This window comes from Parasteatoda tepidariorum, chromosome 12, assembly GCF_982258835.1.
Source record: "Parasteatoda tepidariorum strain Cologne lab strain chromosome 12, Ptep-v5.0, whole genome shotgun sequence".
Lineage (NCBI taxonomy): Eukaryota > Metazoa > Arthropoda > Arachnida > Araneae > Theridiidae > Parasteatoda > Parasteatoda tepidariorum.
Window position 1 is genome coordinate 48,191,976 of NC_141766.1, and position 16,375 is coordinate 48,208,350.

Genomic DNA, 16,375 nt, shown 5'->3' on the forward strand with positions numbered 1-16,375 from the left:
AGGGTCTTTAAGGTTTGGTTTTATTCAGATTTGTTCCCCTGTTTCGATTGGTTAAACCACTTTGCACCCGCTTGTTGACCATCATTTGGTGTTTAGACACTGAGGAAGGTTGTTGTTTATAAAACTGAAACTATAGTATGTCTATTTTTGTATTTTCATTTTTTTTTTTTTTGCTTTAGTCATAGCACAAAGTATACCTTATCCCTTTTGGAGATTTATATATGCTTTATAAAGTCGACAAAAATTGTTTTGTATGAAATGTATACGTTTTTCAATAACTCATATCGTACATTAGCAATAACACACCATACTATTTCTAATATTTTTTAAATATAGATCTGAGTTTAGTTTCAAACCAAACTATTTCATTAAATCCTATGACATTTCTCAACATAACTGAAAGAGTTATAAAAGCAATATGTATGCTTCTTTTCGCTTCCATAATATTTCTTACTTATTGCATATTTTTTTGAGTTAGAATACGAAATATGTTTTATCATAACAAATGTTTTGCATAAGAAATATGTTTTTTTTTCTCTGCAGATTTTACATACGAAATAGGTAGATTGTGCTGTTGTATTTCATAGCAAAAAGATGATTTTTAATATGTTTTGGCTTTTTTTTATCACAATAAAGAGATATCTTTTTTTATTAGGATCATATAATTTTTGCGATCAAGAATTTCTCTTTAATGAGAATTTTATAGTAAGCTCAAAGCTATTTTCTCATTCTTTCAAAACAACTTTTGTTCATCATTTACAACTTTTAAGCCAGAAATATCCGAGCAAATGTGCTTTTTATCAAAAGAAAAGTGATTCCTGGGAAAATTTGGTCATAAAAATATTTTATTATTTATTGGCACTAAAACTATTTATAATTGGAAGATTTGGAAGAATATTATTAGAGCATATAAGAAAAAAATGATGAAGTTTTTAAATATTTTTTCATGTAAAATATCATGCTAAAACGTGAGGCATTCAAAACCGTACTTTATCTCGGTCTTAAACAGGTCTAATCAATCAATTGTAATGCCAGTTTATGACACAGAAACTTTATAATCGAATTAATGTATACAATTAAGAATTATTTTCAATTAAAAATCATTATTATACAAAAAACAGCACTGAGAAAGATAAAGAAACATAAATCTGACACCTTTTTGTGAGAATGACATAATTAATTATAGTTTATGGAAACCAAAGATGTGCTATTTGTTGAAAATCATTATTAAACGAATATCATTATTAAACTTCATAATAGAATTAATGTATACGATTAAGAATTATTTTCAATTAAAAATCATTATTATACAAAAAACAGAACTGAGAAAGGTAAAGAAACATAAATCTGACACCTTTTTGTGAGAATGACATAATTAATTATAGTTTATGGAAACCAAAGATGCGCTATTTGTTGAAAATCATTATTAAACGAATATCATTATTAAACTTCATAATAGAATTAATGTATACGATTAGGAATTATTTTCAATTAAAAATCATTATTATACAAAAAACAGAACTGAGAAAGATAAAGAAACATAAATCTGACACCTTTTTGTGAGAATGACATAATTAATTATAGTTTATGGAAACCAAAGATGTGCTATTTGTTGAAAATTATTATTAAACGTAATTAAAAATCATTTTTAAGGAAAAAACACGACTGCGAGAGATAATGAAACATAAAAGCAAAGCTTTTATTTGTTACAATAACTTGAGCAGTAATAGTGAATTATATATGGAACCAAAGATGAAGTATTTTTTAAAAATAAATTATTCGTAAGTTTAAGATTCACTATCTTTTATTACGGATAAATTTTTCGTATAAAAAAGTTTTTACGACTTAAATCTCTAATGCCAATGGAGTAAATCAGTCACAATATTTATTGCCAGCAGAATAAAAGTATTAATGTCGCCGACTTACAGACTAAGGCTAAAGCAATAGCTGATATATTTTGTCCAATTATTCTTAGTTTTGAAAACAAATAATAAATATAAAGGAATATAATCTTACGTTGTTAAATAAGTAAAGATTATTTCTTGAGTCAATTTAATAAGGATATCATGCCATATATTCATATGGTACATTGTATTTAATTGGCTATCTTTCAAACGTTAATTGACATTGCACCAAATATAGTATAAAAGTTGTTGACATTATCACTTGCCATAGCGTTGAATTTTTGCACAAAAACAATGTTTACCAAACGGTACTCTTGATATCGTGTATTTGAAAGAGTTTATCCATTTTATAGTGAGATTCTTTTTTTCTCTGTTTTTTTTTTTAACACTTAAAAAAATTCTTCAGATTCTTTTTGTATTATGTGAAAGTATCTGATAGCTTTAAAATTTATTTGACAAAAAAGTAACTAAAAAAGTAAGTAAATAGGTAAATAGGTGAAAAGTAAATATAAATAAAAAAGTAAATAGGTGAGATTTAACAAATTGCGTAGAAGACATCTTTTATACTTTTTTTTTCACCTAGTTATATTTGAAAAATATTTAAAGTACTTAATTTAAGACTAGAAATTTTTTTTTGCTACCATTTCAAATTTTCTCAATTATTTTCGGATCCTTTATAAGTTCCAATTATTTAAAAGTATTGAGCCGCTTAACTCTAAATCAAGTTTATTAATTTAATTAATTATTAAGGTATAAATTTTGCTACTATATGGGAAATACATGGGGGAAAATGTAAATGTTAGTAGTTATACATAGTGTGTACTCGAAAAGAATACTAACACGACGATTATTCCTAGAATTGAATGCCGTTTAACTACAGATAAGTCTCAATATGCTTAAAATAATGTCTACAGTAAAAAATTAAAAAGGTAAATCATCTCAGCTTTTTATTTTTATCTGTTAAATTCTTGCGGAAAAGAAGGAAATATTACAAAAAATTTTCACGGACTTTTTTATTAAGACAATTAAACGAATTAAGGTGGACGTGACATCAATTAATTGAATCACGGCAAAAATCACAGATGTATATGGAATCAAATTGGAACATTAAAGGCATTTATTTATGGAATTTTGATGAATTGTTCGCAGAATCTAATGCTTTATTCCAGATAGATAATTCTTGGAACTTTCAAGACAATTCATGAATTCTTCATCAAGACAGTGATGGATTCTTAAAAAAAAGGAGCAAAACTCAAGCGTTTTCATGAGTTCAGATTAAATATAAAAAAGAAAACGCAACAGTGCACAATATGCTTTAAAAAGAAATAGCTTAACATTGCAACCCCAAGTTTAAGTGTCGGGCATAGGAACTTGATTATGCTTCAATTGAATTTCCATCACCAAAACCAAGTTCAGGTTAAAAGTAATGAATGCTTACTGTTGCTTACGTGAAGGCAAAATCAATGAAAATCGTGAAAATGGCGTTGACATTTTACATTGCTTTTAACAATAGAATAGAATTAAATTGAATATTGCGTTGATGTACAAGGACAACTGAAGTAACGCCACGCAAGCTTTCAAGTATGGAAGATTCATATGGAGTGGGTGGAAGGGATAGGTAAGACTGTTGCTCAAAAGTGAGCAGAATCAAAATTTGATAATTTTTGAGAAAAAAAAAACTTTTCTTTTCTTATTAGTATCAGTCTTGTTATTTAAGAGTTAAAGCTCGTATGAAAAATAATCGGTATTTGACACTTTGAGATTTTAGACGTAATTAAAATGATTGAAATATTTATGAAAACAAATTTCTTTTCGTCAATTTCTAGAGGCACGTAGTTTAAAAAAAATGAAGTTTATTTGTATTTTTCAAGCTAATTTTATTATAATTTAGAAAAAATTAAATTAATGCTAAGCAGTAGTTAAAATTAACTGGTAAAATTAAAGAAACTACACCTATTAATGCAGTGGTTTTAGTTTTTAGTTAATGAACTAACGATGTTCTCAATAATGATAAATTTAGATTTTTCATTATTAGAAAATGCATCGTAGCTGCAGAAATCAACGGTTTGGGTTGTATAAAAATCAATAAATTTGGCTTAAATAATAATTTTAGAAACATATTTTAATGATTATAGCTGTAAATATATAGATTATCTTAGAAACGAATATATTTCAAAGATTTTATCTTTGAATATTTTTCTTTTTAGAAACATACTTCAATAGTTGTGGCTGCTAAAATAAGTTATCTTAAAAACATCTTTCAATGATTTTGGCTGTATATTTCATCAAACTTGGTTACATCTCATTAGTTTCCTTTATTACATTAAAATTTGAATTTAATAACAATAGTATTTCCATTAAAAAGATAGAAAAAAAATTTAAAATTTCATTTTTTGTTCTTGCAATTTTTAGAAAAATCAAATAAAATTTAGGAAAATGATAGTCTCAATAGTTTTTTTAGTTTGAAGTCCTTTTTCGTTTTTTTTCCAAGTTGCAATTCCTTATTACCTTCTCATCAACGATATTATACACTTGTGTAAGTTTGCACCCACTAATACTTACAGGTTTTAAAACGAAAAAAAAAGAAAGGATATATACTCTGAAGTTTAAAACAGAAATCTTTAAAAAGGTTTCAAAAATCTGATAGTTAATTTTAAGGTATACCTTAATTAAATGAGTGTAAAAATATACGTTAGGAAAATTGTAATATAAAAATTTTACGAAATTTTTCTTAATTCATTCTGAACAGTTTTGTAGGGAAATAATCAATTGAATGCATCGGTATTGTTCTATATTAATTTTCATTACATTATATGTTAAACCATTTATCATTTTTTTGTTGGTTTTATTAAAGAACTGACTACCGACCATCTTAAAATTCGAGCCTAACGCTGTCTATGGGGAAAATGCTCATTTCTGATCTGTTAATCTGTTGACTCGTTCAATCTATAATTCCAATGCTCTTCTTTTTTTGTATTCCATAAATAAAAGTCTCGTACCTCTAAATTTGATTTTTTTAAAGTAAACTTTTTATTTTTTTAACTGTAATTTTAACTTTAAAAATTAATGCGAAATTTTGAAATATATATATATATATATATATATATATATATATATATATATATATATATATATATATATATATATATATATATATATATATATATATATATATATATTGGAAAAATATATTTTACCAATTATACGATCTTATTTTTCTTTATAGAATGCAAACAGGATTAAAGTTCGATTTACAGCTTTTTGAGATAATTGTGTTAGAAAATATTTTTCCCTTTAGATTTAGCATTCTGCGGTAGATTTAAGAGGAACGGTTTTGATAGCTCCCATATAAACAAACAAACTTTGTCGTCTCAATTTTTACGTAGTTATTAGTTTGCGAATTAAGCATTTGCAATTATAAAAATGAGGCATAGTAGACTTATAATTAAATATTTCACAAAAGTAATCGCGAGCACTTAATAAAAAAATAAAATAAACGAATTATAGTCTATGGAAGCGGGACTGAATAATTTAGTTCGTGTTTATATTATTCAGGTACATCGAAATCGGATTAAAGAAGAAAATTAGGTTTCAAAATTACACAAACAATAGAATAATTGTAATTTAAAATATCTTACAGTATGAACACAGACGATAAATGAGATTTTTCAGTTATATAAAATAGTTATTGCAAAAATGCCACCAAATAATTTCCTTCAAAATGTTTCAGTCTATGTTCGGTTATAATAAAAACTTTATCTAACATGTATAAATGTTTCGGTGGCTGAATGACTTTAACCTAATGAAAAAGAGGCTAAAACCATTTTGTTACTGGTGATAAAAAAAGACTACTCTTAAGTTCCATGGTAATTATAAAACGCCCCAACATTCTTTGTCAGCTAAGAGAGTTTGTCTCACAAGTTGCTTCATACAACTTTGTTTGAATGTCTAAAAGCACCTAAAAATCATTTTTTAATACTGGGTACTGTATCCTGGTATAGTTGATACTCTGAATTCTCCACAATTGTCTTGTTTCCTTCCAATAACTGGTTTTGTAGAGCTTCGACAGGAAAGAGCAAACTTTAGCTCACGGAACATCTCTTTACATAGAGGTTCCTGCAATTGAAATTTAAAACATATTAACTAAAATCATATAATATCTATGTAATGACGATTAACTGCAAATGTGAAAAAATTATCATCACAATATGACGATCACTTATGTCTCACATTAATCAGATGTTTTTTTCGATAGAGTTTTAAAAACGCCACAATATTTCAAGTGTAGCAGAGTCTAACAGATGGCGCTACGTGCGCCAGAGACACTGCTCGCAACATGAACTACAACTTCTACTACGAACTTTTTTTAATCGGGAAAAGGTGCCAAGCGTTTTTTCCCCTCCAGACACCGCTCTCGTTACACTCACATTGCTGTGGTTCGTGCCTTTTCCACCAGACTTCATTTTTGCTGCACGTTGCCTGGGGCCGTGCCAAAGTCAAATTCATGTTTCGTAGTCCCGCAGAGGACTGATTGTAAAGACACGTTTCCCAGTGGAACACCGAAGTCAAGCATCACTGGCTGCGGTCAGTAATCGGGTGGGTGATCACTTTAATCAGCCTACGTAGGGACAGAGGGTACGTGGTATCGGTCCTCGCTAAATTATTCCACCGTACAGTGCTCGACTTCGTGTGCAAGTCGTTGAGCCACCAAAGCAGTGGAGCCATCCCCTCTGCAGAGGATCAAAATTGCGATGACATGTCTTCGGATCATCCTCAGGTATGTTTCCCAGACCGTCGCCAATAGCCCATTGTGCAGCTCTAGTGCGATTTAAATTAAGTACTTACCTACCTACCTCATGATTTGAATGCAAACTAATAACCAAGAAGCTAATTACATTAAAGTTTATATTCGTTAAATGTAACCGCCATTATCCTTCAATAGTGATAACACTTTAACAGTGATAACATTGAATTATTTACACAAGTAATGGGATGCAAAAGCTGCGTCCACTGCCCCCGCCTGGACTGGTTTTCCATTCCAGTCCAGCCACTATACCTTTCTTAAGATGTCACCGTCTTCAGTACTTAAACTTATATTAAAGTCGCGACCAAGGCAGTAAATAATTATGATTGAGTTAATCGAGAAAAGAAGATAATACTTTAAATTAATATTATGTAAAGACATTAGAAATGCACGCAGTTGAAAATGAAAAGAAAAAACTTAGTCTAGAAAATAATAAACTCCAAGAAGTTGCAAAATAATCTGCTTTTTTTATTTGATCTTGTTGTGCTCCCTTCTTTATTTATGCTTTTGTTGATCTGGTTTTTATAGCTCCTACAAATCTTTATTTGTGATAATGGTTGTTGTTAATTTAGTTGATGATCTAGTCAAAACGTGAACGGACATGTAAACCTAGGTCACCCATTTTCCTAATGAGTAATAAGTACTACATTAACGTCTTTCATTTTATAAAATTTTAATAATATTTCACTTTTAAGGTGCTTATACTGGATGTCTAGTGGAGGACTGACTGATTTCAAAATTAAAAGTTTCGGGAACAAAGGATAATAGAGGAATGAAACTAATAGTATGTTTATTGTGAAAGTGGTAAAAATTTTATATATAACGTTTAGAATTATTTAGTTTCAAAAGTTGCCAACAGATGTCTCGACACGCTTTATGATGTTCTTGAAGCAAATAGAAATGCCATTGAACTGTAATCTAATATGTGATATTCTATCTCTGAAACAGACGATGTCCAATAGAATACATGGTAGTCAACAATTAGTTACAATTTCGTTTCACGTTTCAATGCTAAAACTGATCCTTCTGGTAATCGATAGCTTACACCGCCATATGTGGGTATCTTTTATAACTATTTTTTAAATAAAACCTTTCTGTATAAAAGTTTTATAGCTTTCATAATAAACCTCTAACACCGTTTTGTTTCCAAGATTCTTAGTTTTGAAATTAGTCAAAATTCTGCTGAAAACCCTGTAATATTTTATAACTATATATTCTAACTGACCATGAAATGTCAGTAGTTAGGATGACAGTCGATTTTGTTAGCGCAAGATATACTTCAACTTATCTGAGGGACTAGGAGATTGGCAGTGCTAAATAAAACAAAATCCAGAAAGAGCATCTATCGTTCAGAATTCGAGGATAATTGGAAAAATTCCAAACATGAAGAGATACGAAAGTTACGGGGATAACGGAGACATGAACTGTTCTATTTATCTATGTTCAAACATCTCTTTTTTATGTGTAAGTAGCCTTTTTAAAGAAATTTTGAAAAAGCACATAAGTTATAAATATTAAGAAAAAACGAAACTGATGAAGATCCAATGCAATTTCTACTCACAGACAAAAAATATCTAGGTGCAGGACCTCATGTAGAAAAAATATCACGGAATTGAATCTTTAAGCGGACAAAATTTTGTGGGACAGATTTTCGAGCGGACAAAATATCACGAAACAAAATCTCGAACAGACAAATTTTAGTGGGAAATATTTTCTAAAGACAAAATACGAATAGTATTTAAATCATTCTTACATTTACATCTTCCATTTGTCGAAAACCCAGACAGTCAATAAACCGTATAACGGATAATCCACACGAATAATTTCGATGTGGAGTGTAATGTACTTAAGTATCGACAGTACTAGGATATTCGGAATACTGATTTTTGAGCTCAGTGAATAATTTATCCTTTTGTGAAATAACATTATTTTATTCAAAATGCACTTTAGCAGAAGAGCCGTCCTTATGGTATCCAGAGCCAAGGGGACCCGTATAATATGTCATACTGTTTAAAATTGAGCTGCAAAAAATTCACACACAAAAAATTAATCATTTTTATGATATAAATTATAACCTAAAACTTTTTAACATCAATTTGTTCTACAGAGATATTTTTCAGGAAAGCAATATGTAAGCATTTAAAATGAAATATTTATATTTATATTTATAAGTAAGGCAGATTAACTTTAATGACTCATAAGGGAAAAAATATATGTTAAAATTTAATTTTGTTAAATTAAAAGTACTTATATAAATAAAAAAAATGTTATTAGCTAAAAGATTAAAAAAAAACCCCGTTTGGTATATATGTAAAACTGAAACTAGATTGGCTTAAATCAGCCAACTCTGCATTAAACTAATGTATACTTAAACTCAAGAGACATGAAATAATTTTCTTTCGCTTTAGTATTTAAGTAATTTATTGGTACTGTACTCGCATAATATAATTAATGTTTTATAAAAATGATTACAAATTCAATAAAATAGATATATTTAATCGAATATATTTCATTTATTAGATTCATTCAATAAAATATTTTATTCAATACATATTTTTTAAAATTTATAAAGCAATGCACTTGGGAATGTATTTGGCACTGCCCGGTTATGACCATGTTTAAAGATAGTACTGGATATTAGTTGTGGTATATCGTTATTTTTACTACTGTTTCATTTATAGACGAAAAACGTTTTAGAAAATTATCTTCGATAAGTATATCTCGATTCAAGATTTTAACAGTTTTGAATGGTTAGAAAAAGTACTTACTCTATCAACATGAGCAAGTCTTCTTGCTTTCCAGAAGAACTCAATAACTGCAACAAATGCAGCTAAAGCCAGACCTGTTAGAAGGACAACAAAAACACCTCCTACATTTCCTAAGCCTAACTCTGTTACTCCACTAGATGACTTTTTGGAATCATCCATACATTTGCCGCCACCCTTTTTCTGCTTCCACCAACGCTCTTTTAGAATATGTAGAATACCATCTTCTTGAAGTTTTAAAATTCCGCTTGATAATGGTGTTCTATATGTGGATCCTACAATATATAACTTCATGTAATCAAACATATATGTATAATTCTTAGACGAGATTACATTCTGGAATTTTTTTAATTTCAAATTTCAGAATAGTTTATTATTTTTTTAAAAATTCACTTAGTAACCCTGATTAATGACATATGGAGAGTAGTGGAACCGTGATGATTCAGGGAATAGAATGCTCGCCTTCCATTGAGGTGTACCGGGTTCGAATTCCAGCAATAGCTGGTAGAAACGAATTCCGCATCCGGCTTGCGCCGACCACAGTGCTGACGTAAAATATTCTCAGTGGTAGACGGATTATGGGTAATTGTCCCCTTGCTGTCAGGCTAACCGTGGGAGATTGTCGTGGTTTTCCTCTCCATGCAACACAAATACGGGTTAGTTCCATCACAAAAATCCTCCACAAAGGCAAATTTCTCCCCCTACTTGATCTAGGAGTTTCGGGGTCTTCTGGATTGGGTTCAAATTTACAAGGATACGGAGTTGAACATTTGTAGTCGTAAACCTAAAAAATTGGGTCAGCTGTTCGACGAAGATTATGAAATAAACTATGGAGAGTAGTGTAATTTACAAAGATTATGCAGTTAACAATTTTTTTATTGTATTAAAGTGCCAGGAAAATGAGAGTCAGGATATAACGTTTTATAATTTTGTAGCTTTCTACTTCCATGTTGTTTTTTTACCCTTCTATTTTCGTGGTCATAAATCAAAATTCTTCGAAAATGTATGTTTTCAGAGAAAATACTTTTCTTATGTCTGATTCCGTAACTTACTTAATAATTAGTAGGTATTGATTAACATATTTGATGTTAGTCCTTTGAGCCACTAAGTTTGGAATTTGAGTTCCGATCAGTTGAAAAAATGTTATCCAGGGTGATATGTTTCACAGATTGTCAGGCACAACTCACTATAGAACATTGAAGTCAAGTATCACTGGCTACGGTCAGTGTGCGGGTGGGTAACCATTTTGATCGCGCTGCGAAATGACTGAGGGGGTGTAGTATCGGTCGCCGTTAAACTCTTCTACCGTAAAGTTCTCGACTTCACACGCAGATCATTGGGCTACCAAAGCGTGGGAGCCATCCTTTCCGCAGAGGATCAAAATTATGATGGCATGATTTTGGATCATCCTCAGGGATGTTTCCTAGACCATGATCAATAGCCCATTGTTCATCCCTAGTGCTAAGTATATAAACAACTACAACTTCAACTAACAGTGTGATATTTTTTTTCTGACTGATGGTGGACTAAATGTTCTTATCAAAATATTTGAACTTTGATTTCACAATGTAAGTGAAACTTAGTTTTGGAGACTGTATAATGAATTTTCTTTAGCTGCGTCGTCATTTTGGACTTGTTGTAATACACAACGCGAATGGGATGGAGCCCCTTAACCGTTTCGTTACGAATGTTTGCTTGCCTCATAATAGGCCTCATAAGTAAGGTGATCTCCAAATCAAGGAAAGAGGTTCAATTGGTTTTATTACGCAACGAGATTTGCTTTGTTTATTTATGAGGAAGAGAAAAACTCATTCGCATGCTTCAGAACAGGTTTTTGTTAATATTCAGAGCAAGGAAGAGGTTTTTATGAGGAAAATATTAGCGTTTTGGCTTTAAGTTCGATTAACAGCTAGCTTAGCTACGTCATAAAATGAAAATCTTAGTAGTAGTTCATAGTAAATTTACCTTTCCTCGTGGCTATGCCATAGCCTTTCGAGTCTAGTAAGCCTCCAATTTGAGTAAGATTACAGTTTCTCTCGGTAATGTATTCAATAGATGCTGATTCCATAAGATATGCATAATCGCCTTGCATGACACGTTGGACTCCTTTTTCGTTGTTTAACATGAACACTTCTTGATGTTTGTTCATAAAATTCCACATTTTTTGATAAGTAGGAATCTTTGACTCCTATTGAAAAACAAAATATATGCATCTTAAATAAAATGTTTGATAATAAAGAAATCGTTTTGTCTATAGGGTAAAAAAAGTAATGATTTTGTTATTATCAGTATTCTTATAACCACGGGGAAATGGCTCATACGGTAAAATTATATATTATTTTAAATTAAACCATCGAACTTTAAATTCTTTAAACAGCTGATTTAGCAAGAATAACAACTTAAAATTAGGGGGGGGGGGCAAGAAAACTTGGAAGAAAAAAAAAGAACAATCCCCCTCGTTTTTTCTCTTTTCCTTTTCCTTTTTTTCCTAGACATAATCCTATCTTAAATTATCTCCCACACAATATCATGAAACAAAATGATTTCGAAATATTAAGATTGAATAATTTTAAAACTGAGAGAAGTGAAGCATCTAATGAAAATAATTGTTTCTAGTTATCCATCTATAAAACTATTTTTATTTATAATTTAAACAAATAAATATAATTAAGTAGAGCAATATTACATTTTCTAACTTCGACAGTGGAAACCCGAGTCAAAATTTTACATGGTTTTCCATCGATGGACCAACACAATCTTGATAGTAACCATCATTAATTCTATCATGAATCATTATATTTTTGATGGTAACCTAACCGCCATTCCAAAGTAGGAATTCGGACTGATTTATGATTGTCCAACTTAAGAATAGCAGCTTGTTTTGATGGTTTGTTCATAATGAACCATCAGAAATTTCCATCATAGTATCTTAGAAATCAAATGTTGAAACGATCATTAACAACCATCATTCCAATGTAGGAATTCGGACAGATTTATGATTGTCCAACATAAGAATAGCAACTTGTTTTGATGGTTTGTTCATTATGAACCATCAGAAATTTCCATCATAGTATCTTAGAAATCAAATGTTGAAACGATCATTAACAACCATCATTCCAATCTAGGAATTCGGACAGATTTATGATTGTCCAACATAAGAATAGCAACTTGTTTTGATGGTTTGTTCATAATGAACCATCAGAAATTTCCATCATAGTATCTTAGAAATCAAATGTTGAAACGATCATTAACAACCATCATTCCAATCTAGGAATTCGGACAGATTTATGATTGTCCAACTTAAGAATAGCAGCTTGTTTTGATGGTTTGTTCATTATGAACCATCAGAAATTTCCATCATAGTATCTTAGAAATCAAATGTTGAAACGATCATTAACAACCATCATTCCAATCTAGGAATTCGGACAGATTTATGATTGTCCAACATAAGAATAGCAACTTGTTTTGATGGTTTGTTCATAATGAACCATCAGAAATTTCCATCATAGTATCTTAGAAATCAAATGTTGAAACGATCATTAACAACCATCATTCCAATCTAGGAATTCGGACAGATTTATGATTGTCCAAAATAAGAATAGCAAATTGTTTTGATGGTTTGTTCATAATGAACCATCAGAAATTTCCATCATAGTATCTTAGAAATCAAATGTTAAAACGATCATTAACAACCATCATTCCAATCTAGGAATTCGGACAGATTTATGATTGTCCAACATAAGAATAGCAACTTGTTTTGATGGTTTGTTCATAATGAACCATCAGAAATTTCCATCATAGTATCTTAGAAATCAAATGTTGAAACGATCATTAACAACCATCATTCCAATGTAGGAATTCGGACAGATTTATGATGGTCCAACATAAAAAAAAATTATTTTGACGGTATATTCATGAGAACAAACAAGAATTCCTATTAAACCATCATGGAAATGTATAGTTGGAACCATCATGGAACATCACAGATTGTTGGTCAATGACAATCAAACTACTCTTGATGGTTAACAATCATAGTATTAAAATAGAATTTTTCACCATGGAATAATGGAAGTTTGCATGCATATCAATAACTATGAGCGCATAATAGAAAATTTTGGATGATGGTGATCATCAAATGATGTTGGCCCATCATGAATCACACTAAAACCCACATAAACCATCAAAATGTTTTGATGGGACCATCAAGAATTTTGACTTGGGAACTGTTAAAATGAAGTATATATGTATTGTGCGATGCATTGCCTGCATCGCACAATAACTACTTTTACGTAAATATGGAACATAATTTTTCCTTGTATAACATTGTTCAATAATTTCTTGAGCTCCTTCGTTAAAATGATATTTTGAAAACATGATGTAATTTTATAATATGTTACGTTGTTACCTCTCTAAATAGAAAAAAAGTCATGAAAAATTTTTTTAATCTAACTTTTCTTAAAGGTAATGATTTACTAATAATTAAATTTAATTGGTTTCATAGTGACAGCCATTTAAAGTGATGTGGAGAGGCAAATGTTTATTGAAATGTTGAGCAATAGGCCACAAGTCAGTGTTGGGTGAGATTCCGTATCACTGCCGAGAAGTTCTTTGCCGTTCGACAAGCTCATAACTTCCAAAATGATTAGATCTGGTCTGTAAACGCTTCAAACTTCAAACGCTTCTGTAAACGCTTTGGTAGTTGGTGAACATCATTAAAAATCAGAAGTCTGTCATGGTCTGATGCGGAATTAGCGCAAGTGGCAAAACACCACTGGTTTTTGAGGATGAAGGCGTTAAAATAAATCGAAAAGTGTACCAGCGGAACTTTCTAATAGTTGTACTTCTGAGGGCCAAAAAGCACTTTGGCAATGTGAATTGGACAGTTCAACAAGACCCTGCACTAGCTCGCAAGGCCAAAAAGACGTAAGAGTGGTGCAAGGTACATTTTCCGGATATGATATCATCTGAAGAATTTCCATCCTACTCGCTAGATCTCAATCCCATGGATTACAGTGTATGGCCCATTTCAGAATCTATGGTTTGCACTAAACCACACAAAAATTCAGAACATAGTTGAATAATTCAATAAACGTTTGCATCGCTGCAAAAGGCGGCCACTTTAAAACCAATTAAATTTATTTGTTAGTAAAAGTCTACGCTTATTATTATTTGTTATATTTTGTTAATTTAATTATTATTTAATAAAGTTAGATATTAAAATTTTTTGTTTGAGCTTATTTTTGGCCAGCACTCAGTATATATTTTGAAAATCACTGTCATATATGAAGTCAAAAAGATTATACTACATTAGGGGTCACAAGTTCGAAGTGAGGATAAAACAAAAACGATATTGAAATCTTACGAATTTTCTTTCTTGTTCTGAGACCTGTTTGATTGAATAAAAAACTCGAAGGTGTTTCTGAAAATCACATTTCAACTTCTTTATATTTTTTTTAAATCACGAATGTATTAATATTTTCAGTCCCCTATTTCAGTTCCCGTATTAGATTTCGATAAAATTTTTTTTTGTTTCCTTATTCCGTAAATATTATTTTATGATTCCTAAAGCGCATTCTTTTTTTTATTTTACTTTTGAGAAGGATTCAAAAATATAAAATAATGGTGGTCAGTACGGAACAGGAATTGACGAAAAGAATTTACTTAACTTTAACCACGACAAATGTTTCAAATAATAAATAAATAAAAACAAAAATCACCGATTCGTCATGATTTATTTTTACTTAGAAAATCATGAAAATTAATGAATAGCTCTAAATTTTTGCTCATTCTTATGAGGACAGATAGAATTATATAACCGGAACGATAAGTATTTATATATTTTAAAACCGACTTTCAATCCTTTTTTACTTTTAAAATGCCAACAATTGTTATAAAAATTTCATATTATTCGATTGAAAAAACTTAATTTTATAAGACGCCTTCGAAAAACAGTCTTTTAGGAAAATTAGAGTATCATGATTCGGTAAACTAATTTGGTAAGCCTTTTTTACTTTTAAAATGCCAGCAATTGTTATAAAAATTTCATATTATTCGATTGAAAAAACTTAATTTTATAAGACGCCTTCGAAAAACAGTCTTTTAGGAAAATTAGAGTATCATGATTCGGTAAACTAAATTGAAATAAAATATGAAAACAATGTTTACCTTGAAAAATGCTTTTGTTGAGCCGCTTCCTAAGCAACCATATTTAATTTTGGTTTGCTTTGCTAAATCTTCTGCACTTTCTACAGGATAGATAACTTTTTCTACTGTTAAAAAGGCTGCCAAGTTGGCTGTATAGGATGAAATCATTATTAATGTGAAAAAATACCAAATTCCTGCAATGGTTCTCGTTGACATTGCCCTAAAAATATTTCAGTTCTCAATATAAGCATTTAGTTATTTCACTTTGTATACATAAATATAAAAAGATAAATATTTCGAATGAGTTTATTTAAAAACATATTTTTTTAAAGAGAAATCTCTTCCTTTTCTTCCAAAAAAAAAAAGTTTTTTTTTTTTTTGAAACATGTAATTTTAATTGTACTACAGTACTAACAAAAAAAGAAGGAAAAAAAAACGAGATAGCCTGAATAAAGTTTGATTTAATAATTGGAATTTCACGTACTATCTATCTTAATTGTTCGCGAGTGTGAACACAAATATGGACGATATTTTAAATTACAAAATTAAGCACAAAACCGTACTGAATAAATATACCTTTTTTTTACGGATTTGGATTTCTGACCCTCAAAATATGGGGGGGGGGAGGGTAGTCGCAATCCCGGAAATAGGTTGCAATTGTTTCGTTAGGAGCGCGGTTGAAAGTTTGAGCCCCTTATTGCTATTCCAACTTTTTGCGTATTTCACCCTATCCCGAGAACTTTTTAGGCAGATTGAAT

At 30.2% G+C, this 16,375-nt stretch overlaps 1 protein-coding gene across 2 annotated transcripts in view; it reads right to left on the reverse strand.

Moving 5' to 3' along the window:
- Window positions 1–5,162: 5,162 nt before the first annotated feature.
- Window positions 5,163–16,375, reverse strand: part of LOC107442095 (glutamate receptor ionotropic, kainate 2-like) — a 128,075-nt gene continuing 116,862 nt past the window's right edge. For both annotated transcript variants that reach the window (XM_043056707.3, XM_071188082.2), the window contains 4 exons: window positions 15,639–15,837; window positions 11,439–11,661; window positions 9,477–9,748; window positions 5,163–6,020 (listed from right to left, as the gene is read on the reverse strand). In XM_043056707.3, coding sequence (XP_042912641.1) covers window positions 5,877–6,020; window positions 9,477–9,748; window positions 11,439–11,661; window positions 15,639–15,837 — 838 coding nt within the window. In that variant the 3' untranslated portion in view covers window positions 5,163–5,876. The remainder of the gene's footprint in view (window positions 6,021–9,476; window positions 9,749–11,438; window positions 11,662–15,638; window positions 15,838–16,375) is intronic.